The sequence below is a fragment of the Leucopleurus acutus genome (genome assembly GCF_964270905.1).
Source record: "Leucopleurus acutus genome assembly, chromosome: 3".
Lineage (NCBI taxonomy): Eukaryota > Metazoa > Chordata > Mammalia > Artiodactyla > Delphinidae > Leucopleurus > Leucopleurus acutus.
The window spans coordinates 164561472-164576867 of NC_139145.1; the positions used below are offsets into that span (position 1 = coordinate 164561472).

At 39.4% G+C, this 15396-nt stretch overlaps 1 protein-coding gene across 1 annotated transcript in view; it reads left to right on the forward strand.

The window, feature by feature from the left end:
- Positions 1–15396, forward strand: part of DNAH5 (dynein axonemal heavy chain 5) — a gene marked incomplete at both ends in the record, with an annotated part of 214130 nt that overhangs the window by 37333 nt on the left and 161401 nt on the right. Inside the window, 6 exons of the mRNA XM_082837242.1 lie at positions 3526–3697; positions 5963–6108; positions 9615–9780; positions 10509–10748; positions 12155–12345; positions 12460–12547. Coding sequence (XP_082693368.1) covers positions 3526–3697; positions 5963–6108; positions 9615–9780; positions 10509–10748; positions 12155–12345; positions 12460–12547 — 1003 coding nt within the window. The remainder of the gene's footprint in view (positions 1–3525; positions 3698–5962; positions 6109–9614; positions 9781–10508; positions 10749–12154; positions 12346–12459; positions 12548–15396) is intronic.

A 15396-nucleotide genomic window follows, 5' to 3' on the forward strand; every position in this document is an offset into this window, starting at 1 on the left:
CAGGAGAAAAAGGCATGATGTCTTTTACAATAAAAATCATTCTTTCTGCTGGGTGAGGAATAGATTCTAAGGGGACAAAAAGGGTCAGTGTGAGGCTAGTTTGAGAGCTGTTGCACCGGTTCAGGATGGAGATGATGGCAGCTTGAACTAGGATGCAGCAGAGTAGTAGATCAGTGAATTAGAGAATGATGTCAACAGGCAGGTTATGAGAGAACTCAAGGATGATCCCTTTGTTTTTGGTGTGAGCAACTCAATGGAATTATTCAGTCGTTACGTTGGTTGTATTCTGCACACATGTTCAGTAACATACAGTGGCCCCAAATGGAAGTTCCACTCGTGGAGATGGCAAAGACTGGAACTAGCTTGTTTTGGGGGGCAGAAAGGAATTAATAGCTCCCATCTTAAGTATAAGATGATTTTTAGAGATCCAAGTAGAGGTGTTATCCATGCAGATAGATATGTAAGTCTGGAGTTGACTGGAGAAGTCAAAGTTGAAGGCGTATTTTTGAGAGTTATTAGAATACAGTTGCTATTTAAAGTCATTGTCCTGTATGAGATTTCCAATGAGGAGAATATAAAGAAGCATAGAGGGCCTACGTTGAACCCTGAGTTGTTCCAATATTAGCAGGTCTGATAGAAGAGGACAAATATGCTAGTAAAATTAAGGATTGCCCTTTGAGGCAGGTGGAAACCAAGTGTCAAGGAAGCCAAGGGTAAGAAAAACCTGATGATGGAGGGAATGGTCACCAGTGACAAATGCTGCCCAGAGGATGCTCAAGATGAGGTCAGAGGTGCTGCCACGATATTTGACAACATGGAAACCATGGTTAGAACTTAATAGTGGCCAATATCATAGGATAAGCCCTATAAGGCCACACATTTGCATAATGCTTTACATTTCAAACCATTTTCATATTCATTATTCCATTTGATATTTTCTACAGCCAGGTTAGGTAATTGGAATAGAGTACTATTATATTATTTTAGAGATGACAAAACCGTGGCTTAGAGAAATTAAATGACGTAGCCAAGGTCTCATAGCTAGTAAGTTGCAGAGGTAGGACAAGAACCCAAACTTGTAGTCTACTGTTTTCCCACTCTTTCATGTTATATTAAAACGTTAATATTGACAATGGACAGACATTCCTCAAATGTAAGCTCATCAGATACTAGTCAGAATGTTGGAATTCCCTTTTAGATTTTTCTTGGATGTTAGAAAAATAGCTAAGTCAGTCTACATATTTGTAAAGAAACAGTTAGTTTTACTATATATAAAATAGGTAAACAACAGGGACCCACCCTAGAGCCCAGGGAACTATACTCAGTATCTTGTAATAACCTATAATGGAAAAGAATCTGAAAAAGAATATGTATATATATATGTGTGTGTGTATAACTGAATCACTTCGCTGTACATCTGAAACTAATACATTGTAAATTAAATATATTTCAATAAAAAATAAATAAAAAAGGAAAAAGAAAGTAGTTATTTTTATTAAGAAACACTGTTTATCAGAATATAAAATTACTAATGATAATTTTGTCCACAGAATTGCTGTTTCAGTTATCTGTTGCACGTAACAAACAATCCCAAAATATAGTGACTTAAAGCAACCATTTCATTATACCTCATGATTCTGTGAATAAAGAATTTAAGCAAGGCTTGGCTAGGTGATCCTTCTGTTCCATGTGGCATTGACTAAGATTACTTAGTTCAGTTGGCAGATGTTTGATCTGGAAGGTCCAAGAAGGACTCATTCTCTGGTTCTTTGGCGGGAATGGCTGGAAGTTTCGCTTAGTTGGGGCTAAGGACTGGAGAATCTATGTGAGCATTCCAGGATGGAGGGAGGCCTCAGGGTAGTAGAATTTCTTATAATGCAATTCAGGGTTCCAACGGTGGGTGTTACAGTAAGCAGGGAGGAAGCCACATGGCCTTTTGGACAGCCTCAGATGTCTCATAGCATCGTTTCTGTTGTCTTCTGTTGGGCTTCATAAGCCCACCCACATTCAAGGAGAGGGGACATAAACCCCACCCCATTAAGGGAGGACGGTCAAAGAATGTTTTAAAACCACCACAGCTGTAAATGACAATTCTAACAAGTGAATTATCATCTGGGTGACATTTATTGTATCTTGAGGTTGAAAGCATTAAAGGTTCCCACTCACTGCAAGTACCTGGTAAGAGCAGATCTATTGACATGTTTTGGAGACTATCTCAGGTGTTGCTGAGTTATTGTGCTGAATATTTAACAGTTTTCAGGCTTCTACAGACATGCTGAAGTAGCTGAGAGTTTGTTTTCTTCATCTATTCCTTGGAAGGCAGTTCAAACTAGAAAGAGATGAGCCAACATAGACTAATAGTTACGAATACAGATTCTGAAGTCAATCTGGATTCAAAGCATTATCTTTGGGCAAATTACCCTTCTAAGCCTCAGTTTTTCATTTATAAAATGGGTGAATAATACCTCCTAGATTAAAGGATTAAGGTAGGAAGTAAAAGGCCTGCTGGAGGCTGATTTAAGAATTGCTTCCCAAATAGGATAAGTGATGAACATTGAAAAAAAGGTAAGCAGTGGATAAACGGTTCAGGAAATGTATAAGTAGCTGCTAATAGAACCATCAACTTTAGGTGTTTCATGGAAATTGAAAGGATATTACAGAAATTGTGGAAAAGTATTAAATGAAGAAAGGATTATGTAGTCCAATGGGAAATGTTGAGTTTAACACAATTTACAAAGACTGCTGGGCTTCTTACTTCCTTCTTGCAATTTTCTCAGAATCATTACTATTAATTGTGACTGTCAAAGAAGGGAGATATTGTGTACAGTGTTTTCCAAACTTATCCACCCAGGGACCATTTTTCTTATAGAATCTCTTGTGGCTTGCATTTCAGCGTAAACACCTTGGGAAACAGTGATCTAATGACAAAGTAATACTCACACGCACATTACAAAGATGAGCTTAAAAACAATTGTATTTAAGAAGTGCATTAAAGTTGCTTTCTTATAATTAATTATTATTAATATTAACATTGCTATAAAAGGTAGGCTGGAAGTACTATCAGTCTTATTTAAATATGGTAACATGTGAACAAAATACTGACACAATTTAACATTATACAGCAGGTAAATTTCAATGGAGGACCATGAGTTTCTGATCACAAATGCTCATTCTAATAACAACTAGTTAATTAATCAGAGAAATATTGATTGATCACCTTCTATGTGCCAGGCACTGTTTCAGGCACATTGAACAAAGCAGACAACATTCTTGTCCTTTAACTTGCTCTTAAGTTCTTTTTCTCTCCTTCTCAGTCATATTTTATTAGATTAGGAATTTGTGTCTATGGAGAGATTTCTTGCCTGTTGTATTCTTATTATGTTTTGGCTGCTTTACTTGCCAGGCTGCTATTGGAGCCCTGCAACTGGACCTTAAATAAAAGTAATCATTTTGGATAAAAATGAGCTATTACTAGATATTCAAAGTGAGATATTATTTGATTACTTCACCCCTATTTCCCTGCAGATGATGCTGGCTGAATATCAGAGAGTGAAGTCAAAAATGCCTCCCATTATAGAGCAACTGATGGTCCCTCATTTGGCAAAGGTGGATGAAGCTCTGCAGCCTGGCCTGGCTGCACTGACCTGGACATCCCTGAATATTAAGATGTACTTGAAAAATGCTTTTGCAAAGATCAGTAAGTCTGTTTAAATGGTTATTATTTTTCAATTCAAAAGGCTGAGTTTTTAAGGTCTATGGTATAATTTCTTATAGATGTTGTGATATGAATAATGAAACAAGGAGTGATATTCTTAAGCTGTTCCCTAAGAATTTTTACCAAGTATATGAAGTCATTAATTTCCTGGAAACTATATATATTCAGTATTTAATTTTATCCCCCGAGGCTAACTACATTTTAAAATTATACTTACTGTTGGCCATTAGACTTTAAAGGAACTTGAGTCATTCAGCTTTTTATATTAATAGGTTAGTGTATTCTGAGACCCCGATTTGAAAGATGTAATTTGGACGCAGCAGACTGCTGAACAGCAGGATACATGGGAAAAGTTTAAGCAAACATTTTTTCCTAATGAGGGATATAATATACTTTAAAATATATGTAACGTGGTGTATTCCATTAAATACAGTTTCCCAGAATGTGTACCAGTATGCTGCAAAGAAGTCTAGGCTCAGATAAGTCTGGGAAATCCAGGTTAAACAAAGTCAGGCAGATTTCTCTTCTGGAGGACTTTTCAGAGCCCTTGATATGCCAGTATTTAGTGGTCTCCAAAAGTGGGCTCCTGTAGGTGGCATTTCCCAGAATTCCTTGGCTGCTTACCAGGAAAGCACGTTAACACCTTGTAGACCCTCTGTGGTGGACAGTGGAACACAGGTTGGAACATGGTGATAGAGGGATTGTTCTAGGAAGACTTAGAAATCACCATTCTCCTCTCCTACACAGTGTCCTCACCTGCTCTTCATGCCCTAATTCTCCCCATGTTTTATACCCCAGAGTACGTCCCACTCCCAAGAAGCCCACTCAGACTATTCTACCACACAGGACCACTTTTTCCTGTGACTTCTGTTTCACATTGGGACTAAAGAATCTGTATTTTGGTTTCTTCTAATGGTTCTATCTTTCTCCCCATACTGACTGCAAAGGGCTTGAAAATCAGGCTCTTTCTTATGGTTTTGTATTACTCTGAGTTGGGTTTGTACTAGACACCCAGACACACATGGATTCATAATTGCAATCGTTTTATATAGTTAATCTCTTAACATTTCTTTTTCTCTGTAACCCCTTTCCTACCCTTTGATCCCATCACCTCATTTCTGGGTCACTCCTTCCTGAGCCTCCCTTCTACATACCCCTCGTGATAACTTCTTTTATTCTCTCTCTCTTTCTCTCGTATTTGTGGCTGCTGAAATAGTACCTAGTCTTTTTATATCCTAATTTTTAAAGAGATTGTCTTATTAGTATGTTTTCACTGTACCTTCCAAGTAACTTAGAGCTCAGAAGGGTCCACCTATTTACTCTACCAGGTTCACTATACTCAAGAATATTTATAGGTACTGGGTTGGGTGGGGCAGAGGAGTGAGGAATTTATGGTTGAACCCTCTTACCCTCTTTGTTTTGCTTTGTAGATTTGGGGACTAGATTCAAAGATAAATTGTGAAGGGGTCTTTGGATATGCATGAGACGTGTTTTAGGCTCATTACAATTTGAAGGTTGAATAATATAAAATGCATGAACCATAGCATTATAAGAATGGAGAAGATCCTCTGAGATGGAGGAGTGCTCAGGGGTCGATGCCGGCACAGGAGGAGGGGGCCATGCGAATATGGGCAGATTCACAGAAAGCCTCCTGGGGGAGATGCGTTTGAGCTGACTTCAAGTTTGAGTCAGAGTAAGGCAGGCTGAGAAAGCTGGGAAACTGGTTTAAGCAAGAACAGTGTGTTGGGACTTCCCTGGTGGCGCAGTGGTTGAGAGTCCATCTGCCAATGCAGGGGACATGGGATCAAGCCCTGCTCCAGGAAGATCCCACATGCTGTGGAGCAACTAAGCCCATGAGCCACAACTACCGAGCCTGCGCTCTAGAGCCTGCGAGCCACAACTACTGACCCCATGTGCCGCAACTACTGAAGCTCACGCTCCTAGGGCCCGTGCTCCACAACAAGAGAAGCCACCGCAATGAGAAGCCTGTGTACCACAACAAAGAGTAGCCCCTGCTCACCGCAACTAGAGAAAGCCCGCGCGCAGCAACGAAGACCCAACACAGACAAAAATAAATAAATAAGTAAAATTAAAAAAAAAAAAGAAAGAAAGAACAGTGTGAGAAAACCAAGTATGAAACAGCTCTGTGGAGCAACTTTAATCCTGATTTTGCTACTGAAACTTAGTCATGTTGGTTTTTTTTTTTTTTTAAACAAAATGCTTAATCTCTTTTATTTTTTTCCAAAGAGGCCCTGGAGTTGCTGATTGACAGGGTCAATGATTTGATCGAGTTCCGCATCGATGCCATCCTGGAAGAAATGAGTAGCACGCCTCTTTGTCAACTCCCCAGGGAGGAGCCACTTACCTGTGAAGAGTTTCTCCAAATGACAAAGGTTATTAGAAGACTGATGTTTTTATTTAAATTTTGTTTTGTGATTCATTTTTCTATAAAGGGCATTTTTGGGAGCATAAATTAAATTTGTTTTCTCTATGCATGACTGGTCTGTGATAGATGTGATTCAAACGAGGAGCCTTCAGACAATAATTTGAAAATGAAGAGGAATGTACCTGAGGGGTCACGTAGACATGAAGAACAAATCATCTCTTTTCAGATCAGTAGGAGGGAAATTGCCATGGAACACATTTCTCATTTCCTATAGTTTGTGAAGAATAGAGCTATTTTGCTGAAGAGCTTCTAATAAGCTAGGGTTAATTAATAAAATAATTGTTTTAAACAGTTTCTGGGTAGAATTTCTTCTTTAAACGTTTCTGTAGAGCAGCGTTTCCCAAACTGGTGTTCTGTGGCACACGGTTCTGGAGCCATTGCTGGGAAAACTGGAAAAGGCGGGGTCTGTGTTCAATCTGCTTGGGGTAAAGACTGTACGTTCCTTTCCCCATTCAGATTCTCTTCACATTAACGTTTTAGAATAAAGACCTTCAGAAGGGCTCCTGGGAGTGTCTAGTTAACTTTCTTTAATCCATTATTTCTCAAATTTTAATTTGCATTTTGATTACCAAAGTGAATGATTACCAATATAAAAGAATGCTTTCTCTTGAATATGTTTACTTCTTATAATTCATTTAGTCCTTCAACAATTTTTGTGGAGCTCCTATGCGAACCACTATTTGGGAATAAAACAGTGAACAAAACTGATGCAATCCTTGCCATTGTGATGCCCACTTTCAAGTGGAAGATATAGAAAAACAAGCAAACAAAAAAAGCCAATAAACAAACAACATGCCAGGTGATGATAAGTTCAATGGAGAAAAATTAAGAGGATAGTGGAGGAAAGGAGTACCTGACAGAGAGTTGTGATTTTTTTTTTTTTTTTTTTGCTGTACGCGGGCCTCTCACTGTCGTGGCCTCTCCCGTTGTGGAGCACAGGCTCCGGACGCGCAGGCTCAGCGGCCATGGCTCACGGGCCCAGCCGCTCCACGGCACGTGGGATCTTCCCGGACCGGGGCACGAACCCGTGTTCCCTGCATCGGCAGGCGGACTCTCAACCACTGCGCCACCAGGGAAGCCCGAGAGTTGTGATTTTATGTTGATGGTCAGGGATGACTTATGTGATTACATCTGAACATAGGAAGTGAGGGAGCAAGCCATGTGAATATCTTTGGGGAAAAACATTCCAGGCAGAGGGAACAGCAAGTGAAAAGGCCCCGAGGCAGAAGCTTCTTATGGTAGAAAGATGTTGAGTTGGAGTTCATTGAGTATGTTCGTATGCTGAGGGGGAAAATCAAGTAGAGAAGGAAAAAGGGAATGGTTGGTAAGCATAGTCTCTGGCGAAGCAGCAGAGTGTGACTTAGAACTCAGATTGTGTGATTATTTATTCTTTTTTTAAAAATTAATTAATTTTTGGCTGCATTGGGTCTTCATTGCTGTGCGTGGGCTTTCTCTAGTTGCGGCCAGTGGGAGCTACTCTTCTTTGCAGTGCGCGGGCTTCTCATTACGGTAGCTTCTCTTGTGGAGCACGGGCTCTAGGTGCGTGGGCTCAGTAGTTGTGGCTTGCAGGCTCTAGAGCGCAGGCTCAGTAGTTGTGTCGCACAGGCTTAGTTGCTCCACGGCATGTGGGATCTTCCCGGACCAGGGCTTGAATCCGTGTCCCCTGCGTTGGCAGGCGGATTCTTAACCACTGCACCACCAGGGAAATCCCTATGTATTCTTAAATAGAAGAATAAGCATTGCATTCACTGACCAAGGAGGAAAAGGGGTTAATGATGGAGGCTGATTTGTCTTCTGGATAAGGGCATGGGGTCAGGGCCATGTTGTGGCCTCCATTTGCTTTGTGCTATAGAAATCAAGGTTATTATCTGAGGACGATGAGGGAGGATGGTGTAAGGATTTGAGGACGCAAGAATTTGAGGACGCAGCAGTTATGGGGCCTGGCAGAGAAATATGACTGGAGTCATGTAGAATGATCCTTGGGTAGCATTAGGGGCCTGCCTGAGTTTGGGGACCATGAATTTCCAGGACCAACACCTGCCTTACCATGACCTCTGTGTGCAAGTGGAGAGGGTAGATGCCCTGGTTCATTTGGGTTGGGCTTCTCCTGGGTAGGGCTGTGGAAACAGGTGATGGAGTAAAGGCTGTTGGCAAAGGAATGATCGATGTGGGAAATCATGTCCTTAGGGGAGGGTGTGTAGAGTCAGAGGATTTAAGATGAAGGCTTTAAAAAATGTTAGCAATCTCTCAGAGAGCAGGGAGTTAGTTCATTGTTTATATGGAATGAGGTAAGCAAGCTTCGCAAACAAACGTCCTCCTGTGTTTGTGTGTGATTTGCTGATCAATAATAATAACAAGCACTTCTTGGGTACTTACTTTGTGGCAGGCACTGTTCTTATCATTTTACATACATTGCCTTTTGGAATTCTCACAACAATCTGAGGTAGGTTCTACCATAATCAGCATTTTACAGATGTGGGAATCAAGGCCCAAGATTTTCCAGAATCACACAGAGCTAGGATTTGAATCCAGGTAGTTTGGTGCCAGAGTCTATACTTGTTACTGTACTTGTTGCTGGACGGCGCTAACTCTATTCCCTCCCTTACCCAACCTCTGACCTGCATCTTTTTCATAACTGTCTGTAGGCTAAGGATGGTGATTATTAGTTAAGTGAAGTTCTGAGCTGGGAGTTATTTTATACTTTATTTGATGGTAAAGAAGTTTAATAGTTTCAGAACACATCAGAGTCTTCCTGTTTTAATGCTATCAAAATGCCATATGCCCTACAGCAGTGGAATGGACGTGAATGTCATGGGTAATGAGGAGGTAAATGAACCGTGAAGCTAATGCTTAGAGTGGAGGGTCCATGAGCACATTAGAGAATCTTGAGATGAATCATGGTGGAACTTGGGAAGGAGCTGGAGACTGTGACCTACTCACAGTCTATTGCTTTATGGGCTTGTTTTCCAACCAGGTGGTAAATCACTGACTATCTCTCTGTCTGTCTTGATTAAAGTGCTCCAGTATATTCGTTTATGTTTGTTAAATCTCATTTTTGAGAAATGCATAATCCAGTTGGAGGCAGGGGAATATCTGAAATTAATTAGGGGTTGATGATGGACTGTTGGCAAAGGTGAAGAGAGAAGGAAGGCTGGCTAGAGCAGATTTATATGAAATGAAGGAAACTTCATGGGAAGAGAGGCAGTTCATGACTTTTGGAGTTATTTCCTCCGTTGCTGGAGAAGTAAGCATAATTTTGGTCCATCTATGATCCAGTTGGTTCTCTTGTCTTTAACACATTCCTTTACAGGATGCCTGGCCTGGGTTAGTGTGAGAGGCATGGCCAAGCATCGTTGGGGACCAAGATCTCATCTGGAGGCTGAACCTATGTGCCCTCAAGAGCTAGTTAAACAAATATGACACGGTGCTAATTTTTATTTTTATTTTTGATAGGACCTTTGTGTAAATGGTGCTCAGATACTACACTTTAAAAGCTCATTAGTGGAGGAAGCAGTCAATGAGCTAATAAATATATTGCTGGATGTGGAAGTTTCATCTAAGGAAGACAGAGAGAAAGCATCCAATATGAAGAGTACTGATTCAAAAAATGAAACTTCGGGTAAGACAGGGGGTAATGGAAGGGTCTTGTTTTTCTAGGACATTACTGAAAACTAAAATTTAATTTTCTACATGGCAATGAATTTCACACTCTAAAAAGACCCTCCCAATTTTATAAGGACATTTATAAATCTGAAATTATGATTCAGAGCACATTTTAATGATGCCATGTCATTCATTCCCATTACTTTTTGTTCAACTCTACAAGCATGTACTTTGCATTGGCCCTTGTTAGCTCTCTTTGCATTTAGGTCTAAAGGTATGTTTTTTCACTATCAGTAGAGGAGGATGGTTTATGGATTGGAATCCCCACTGAGGTACGTCTACACCAGAGCAAAGGGCTTGCAAGACAGAGGAGGACACTGAGAGGCTGAGAACGGTCGCTGTTCCCCAAGGGTTTATGGTTATTGGTGGAAGAGAGAACCCAGAGAATGAGCACCCAGGCGCCCAGGCCCTGTCGTTCTTTTGTGGCCACAGCTCCTGCCTCTCCTCCTGTTTCCGCACATCGAGGAGGAGAGGCCTCCTCAGACTGCCTGGTGCCCCGAGTTCGTCTCCCTATCCTTTGATGGCCTCATTTCGTAAGAAGTGTGACCTTTGAGTGTTATTCAACTTGCATGTAATTTATCTTAATTTTCTTCTCTTTAACTGCAGTAGATGGTTTTCTGTCTGTCTGTCTCTTTCTCTCTTTCCCCGTTCCCATCTCTTTCAATTTCTCTCATTGTGTAACAGCAAAAAGAGAAGAAGGACATTCCGACACCTTGACATCTTCTCTTAATGCTGGGGTGGGCCTCCTGCCTTTGACGACAGTCGCGAGAAAGAAGAAAGAGACCGAGATGTTACAGGAAGGAGCCCGCGAGTTGCTCTCTCACTTCAATCACCAGAACCTGGGTGCTCTGCTGAAAGTTACAAGGAACACGCTAGAGGCCATTCGCAAGCGCATTCATTTCTCCCACATGACCAGCTTCCGGGGTAATGATCCCACACCATTTGTCTCCTGGCTGGCCAAGTCTGGTTGCTGGTTGTGTGTGTGTGTGTTCCTGTTAAATTTAAATAATAAAAACCCCCACCATTTCTTGAGTGCCTCCTTGTAAGTTTAAATGTTATGAACTTGGATTATCCCAACAATTCTATGAGGTAGACACTATCATTCCACTCATTTAAGACTGAGTCCAGGGAGGTTAAGTAATTTGCTTAATGTTGCTTAGCTCTTGTTAATAACATCATAATCAGCATCACGTTTAATCTTTTTTGTAATAAGGTGAAAACGTGTGAAATGAATTATTTTAATTAGTGAAAGAAAAAATACATACTTTAAAAAGAAGATATCCAGAAAGATAATTTCATTGTTAAATTATTAGATTATTAGCCAGTCTTATAAAGAGAGAAAGATCTTATTAATGCCATGATCTCCAAAGCAGAAATTGTTTTTACTATTTTCGTGTCAATTTAGTACTTTCCAACTGATTTCTTCATTCTCAGTACAGCCATCTCTCCTCGGCACCATTCAGAAATAGGTGTTGCATTTCCCAGAGGGGCCATAAAAATCCATTAAATTTAGAGACATTCTGAAATTAAATTTTAAATTAAAAAGATATAAAAAATAAAGTAACAGTAATTAATTAAAATTGAAAAAACAATAGGATAACAAAATATTTTAATTTATTTTGCATATTGGCATTTAAGGGAGAGCATCTCTAATATTTAATTAAAAGTGGATGAATAAAAGTGGAAACATTAAAATAATTTTTTGATTGGTGGCATGGCTTATTATGTTTTATTTTACTTCAGAATGGAGGATAGTACTTTCCTTTGACATGGGGATAATATTAGAACTTATCAACTGCTGATATGCTGAATATTGTCACGTCTTCCCCAACTTTATATATTACAGGTATTTCCAACTGTATATATAGAGTTAACACGCACACACATATACATATTTAGACACCTATACCTATATCCAACTTTAAAAGCCCCTTGGGTATGGTGTAAATGGTAAATTACACTTCATTTCTTCTCTACTCTTTAACCGCACCCTTTTAGGCCAGAGTTTACATAATTAAATCTGACTCCAGGCAGTGGGTTTCCTTTATGGAGAGTGTACCCATAGATTGTAATCAGCAGAAAATGGCTTGGGTTCCATCGAGCTGCTCTGTTACATTGAGCAAAACTAGATCCTCCATTAGTTTTTATTCATTCATTCTTTCATTCATTCAACAAATACATACAGTATTGTCCAATGATATACCTATTATGTATTGTTCTAGGTGCTTTAATGTTTCTGGTTAAAAATGAAATAAATTAAAAATGTATTAACTAAGTTAATACATTTTAAATCAAAAAGATTAAATCCTCCCTGTTTTGTGTTAACTCAGACAGTAACAGTACCTCTAAAATGAAGCAGAACGTTCTGCCCATTTTCCGGGCAAGCATCACTCTGGCCATTCCCAACATCACCATGGCCCCAGCCCTAGAAGACATACAGCAGACGCTGAACAAAGCCGTGGAGTGCATCGTCACTGTCACCAAGGGGGTTAGACAGTGGAACAGTGAGCTATTGTCCAAGGTGGGTGTGGGATGAGAAAATCATTTCATATGATTGAAATGAATCATATGATTGGTGGCATGGTTTATTATGTTTCAAGGTCATATGGCTGAAATATGTCCTTTTCCACTGTAGAAAAAGATGCACGAAAGAAAAATGGCTGCTTTGCAGAGTAACGAAGACAGCGATTCTGATGTTGAAATGGGAGAAAACGAACCTCAGGGTAAATGTTCTTTTAGTTCTTTCTAACTAGTCATTCTAAATCAAAATATATTGAGCTAAAAGGTATTTTCCCTCCATGCAATTCTCAAATCAGATTAGATCGGAATATTAATCTATGAGCCAATTTCTAGTTTATAAAATATGAAGATCCATGTATTTTAATATCACCATCATGAATAGTGTATTTTTTTTTTTTTTTTTTTTTTTTTTTTGCGGTACACGGGCCTCTCACTGCCGTGGCCTCTCCCACCGTGGAGCACAGGCTCCGGACGCACAGGCCCAGCGGCCACGGCTCACGGGCCCAGCCACTTCGCGGCATGTGGGACCCTCCCGGACCGGGGCACGAACCCGCGTCCCCTGCATCGGCAGGCAGACTCTCAACCACTGCGCCACCGGGGAAGCCCCATGAATAGTGTATTTTAAATGGGTATCTCACAAGACATACTAGGGGACAAGTAGGATTTTAGTTTCACAGTTTAAAGAGAAACTTGTCATCATCACAATGAACATTTCCTGACGTTTAAGAGCTATTTTGAGCCATTATATGTCCTGTTTTGCTAACATGCTGTGATTTTTGCTGTAGATCTTATGGTTTTCATTTATATTCTGTAGTATTAGGTAGCATATGACATCCAAGTTGCTAATGATATGTGATAAATGTAGTTTATTCCTACAAACTTCTTTTAAAGCAACCCTGCAAACAGGGCGTGTGTAATTTTCAATTAGTGCTCATATCCCCTGAGAACTAACCACAAGGAAGAAACTAAAACAAGTTCCTCTTTAAAATAGTCTGTTACTGAGGAGGCTAAAGACAGCTCGAAACAACTTTATCCACAACTTACAATATTATTTATTTAAGCTAAAAATCTATACTACTGTGTTAATTTCAATTTTGATATTATTTGGAAACATTGCTTAACTTCCTAGAATAGCTTAAAATTCAGAATTTTCTAAACTCGAAATATGTTCAATCATGAATTATATCTTAAATTGAGAGGAAAAATGTTTAATGGAAAATTAGACATATATTCTTGTCATGATAAAAGAGTTAAAAAAGGAAATAAGCCGCACCTTTTAAAAATAACAGCTTTGAGATATAATTTACATAACATAAAATTCACCCTTTTAAAGTGTACAGTTCAGTGGTTTTTAGTATATTCAGAGTTGTACAGCCATCACCACTATCTAATTTTAGAACATTTTCATCACGTCCAAAAGAAAGCCTGTACCTATTAGCAGTCATTTCTCATTCCCCTCCCGCAGCCCCTGGCAACCATTAATCTACTTTCTGTCCTTATGAATTTGCCTGTTCCGAACGTTTCATATAAATGGAATCATGCTACATGTGGTCTTTTGTAACTAACTTTCCAGTTCTAACTATGTTGTAGCATATATCATTTCTTCATCTCTTTTTATGTATCATTTCTTTTTATCGCTGGATAAATAGTCCATTGTATGGATATACTACGTTTTCTCCATTCATCAGCTGATGAGCATTTGGGTTGTTTGCACTTTTGGACTGTTAAGAATAGATAATGCTGTGAACATTTGTGTAAAGTTTCTGCGTGGACATATATTTTCATTTCTCTTGGGTATGATAGTCATGCCCTGAATCATAAGGCAACTTATGCTTAACATTTTGAGGAAATGCCAAACTGTTGTCCAAAGCAATTAGACCATTTTACCTTCCTACCAGCAGTGTATGAAGGTCTCTCTCTCTCTCTTTTTTTTTTTCCTTGTATCCTCACCAACAGTTGTTGTTGTCTGCCTTTTGATTATAGCCATTCTAGTAGTGTGTGTGAAGTGGTATCTCCCTGCAGTTTTGATTTGCATTTCCATAAAGACCAATGATATTGAACATCTTTTCATGTCTGTATGTGTAGCTTTTCTTATTTTTTTTTCCGTTTATATATCTTGTTTGGAGAAATGTCTATTCTTTGCCCAAGTTTTTAATAATTGGACTATTTGTCTTTTTATTGTTGAGTTGTTTATATATTCTGAATACAAATCCCTTACCAGATATGTAAATATGTAATTTGAAATATTTTCTTACATTCTGTGGGTTGCTTTTTCACTTTCTTTTTTTTTTTTTTTTTTTTTTGTGGTACGTGGGCCTCTCACTGTTGTGGCCTCTCCCATTGCGGAGCACAGGCTCCGGACGCACAGGCTCAGCGGCCATGGCTCATGGGCCCAGCCGCTTTGTGGCATGTGGGATCTTCCTGGACTGGGGCACGAACCTGTGTCCCCTGCATCAGCAGGCGGACTCTCAACCACTGCGCCACCAGCGAAGCCCTGTTTTTTCACTTTCTTAATGGTATCTTTTGAAGTATAAAAGTTTTAATTTTGATTCAGTCCAGCTTAGCTACTTTTTCTTTTGGTGCTTTTGATTGTGTATTTAAGAAACTGTTGCTTAACTTAAGGTCATGAATGTTTACTCGTATGTTTTCTTTAAACATTTTATATTTTTAGCTCTTATATTTAGGTCTATGGTGCACTTTGAGTGAAGTAGGGGTCCAAATTCATTCTTTTGCCTGTGGGTATTCAGTTGTCCTAGCACCATTTGTTGCAAAGACTATTTTTTCCCAATTGAATTTTATTGAGACCCCTGTTGAAAATCAGTTAACCGCAAGTGCAAATGTAAGCATTTATTTCTGTACTCTGGATTTTATTCCGTTGATCTTATGTCTATCCTTATTCCAGAACCCCACTGTCTTGATTACTATAGCTTTGAAGTAAATCTTGAAGTCAGGAGTGTGAGTCTTCCAACATTTTTCTTCTTTTTCAAGATTGTTTTTGAATATTCTGGATCTCTTTTATTTCTGTATGAATTTTGAAATCATCAGCCTGTTA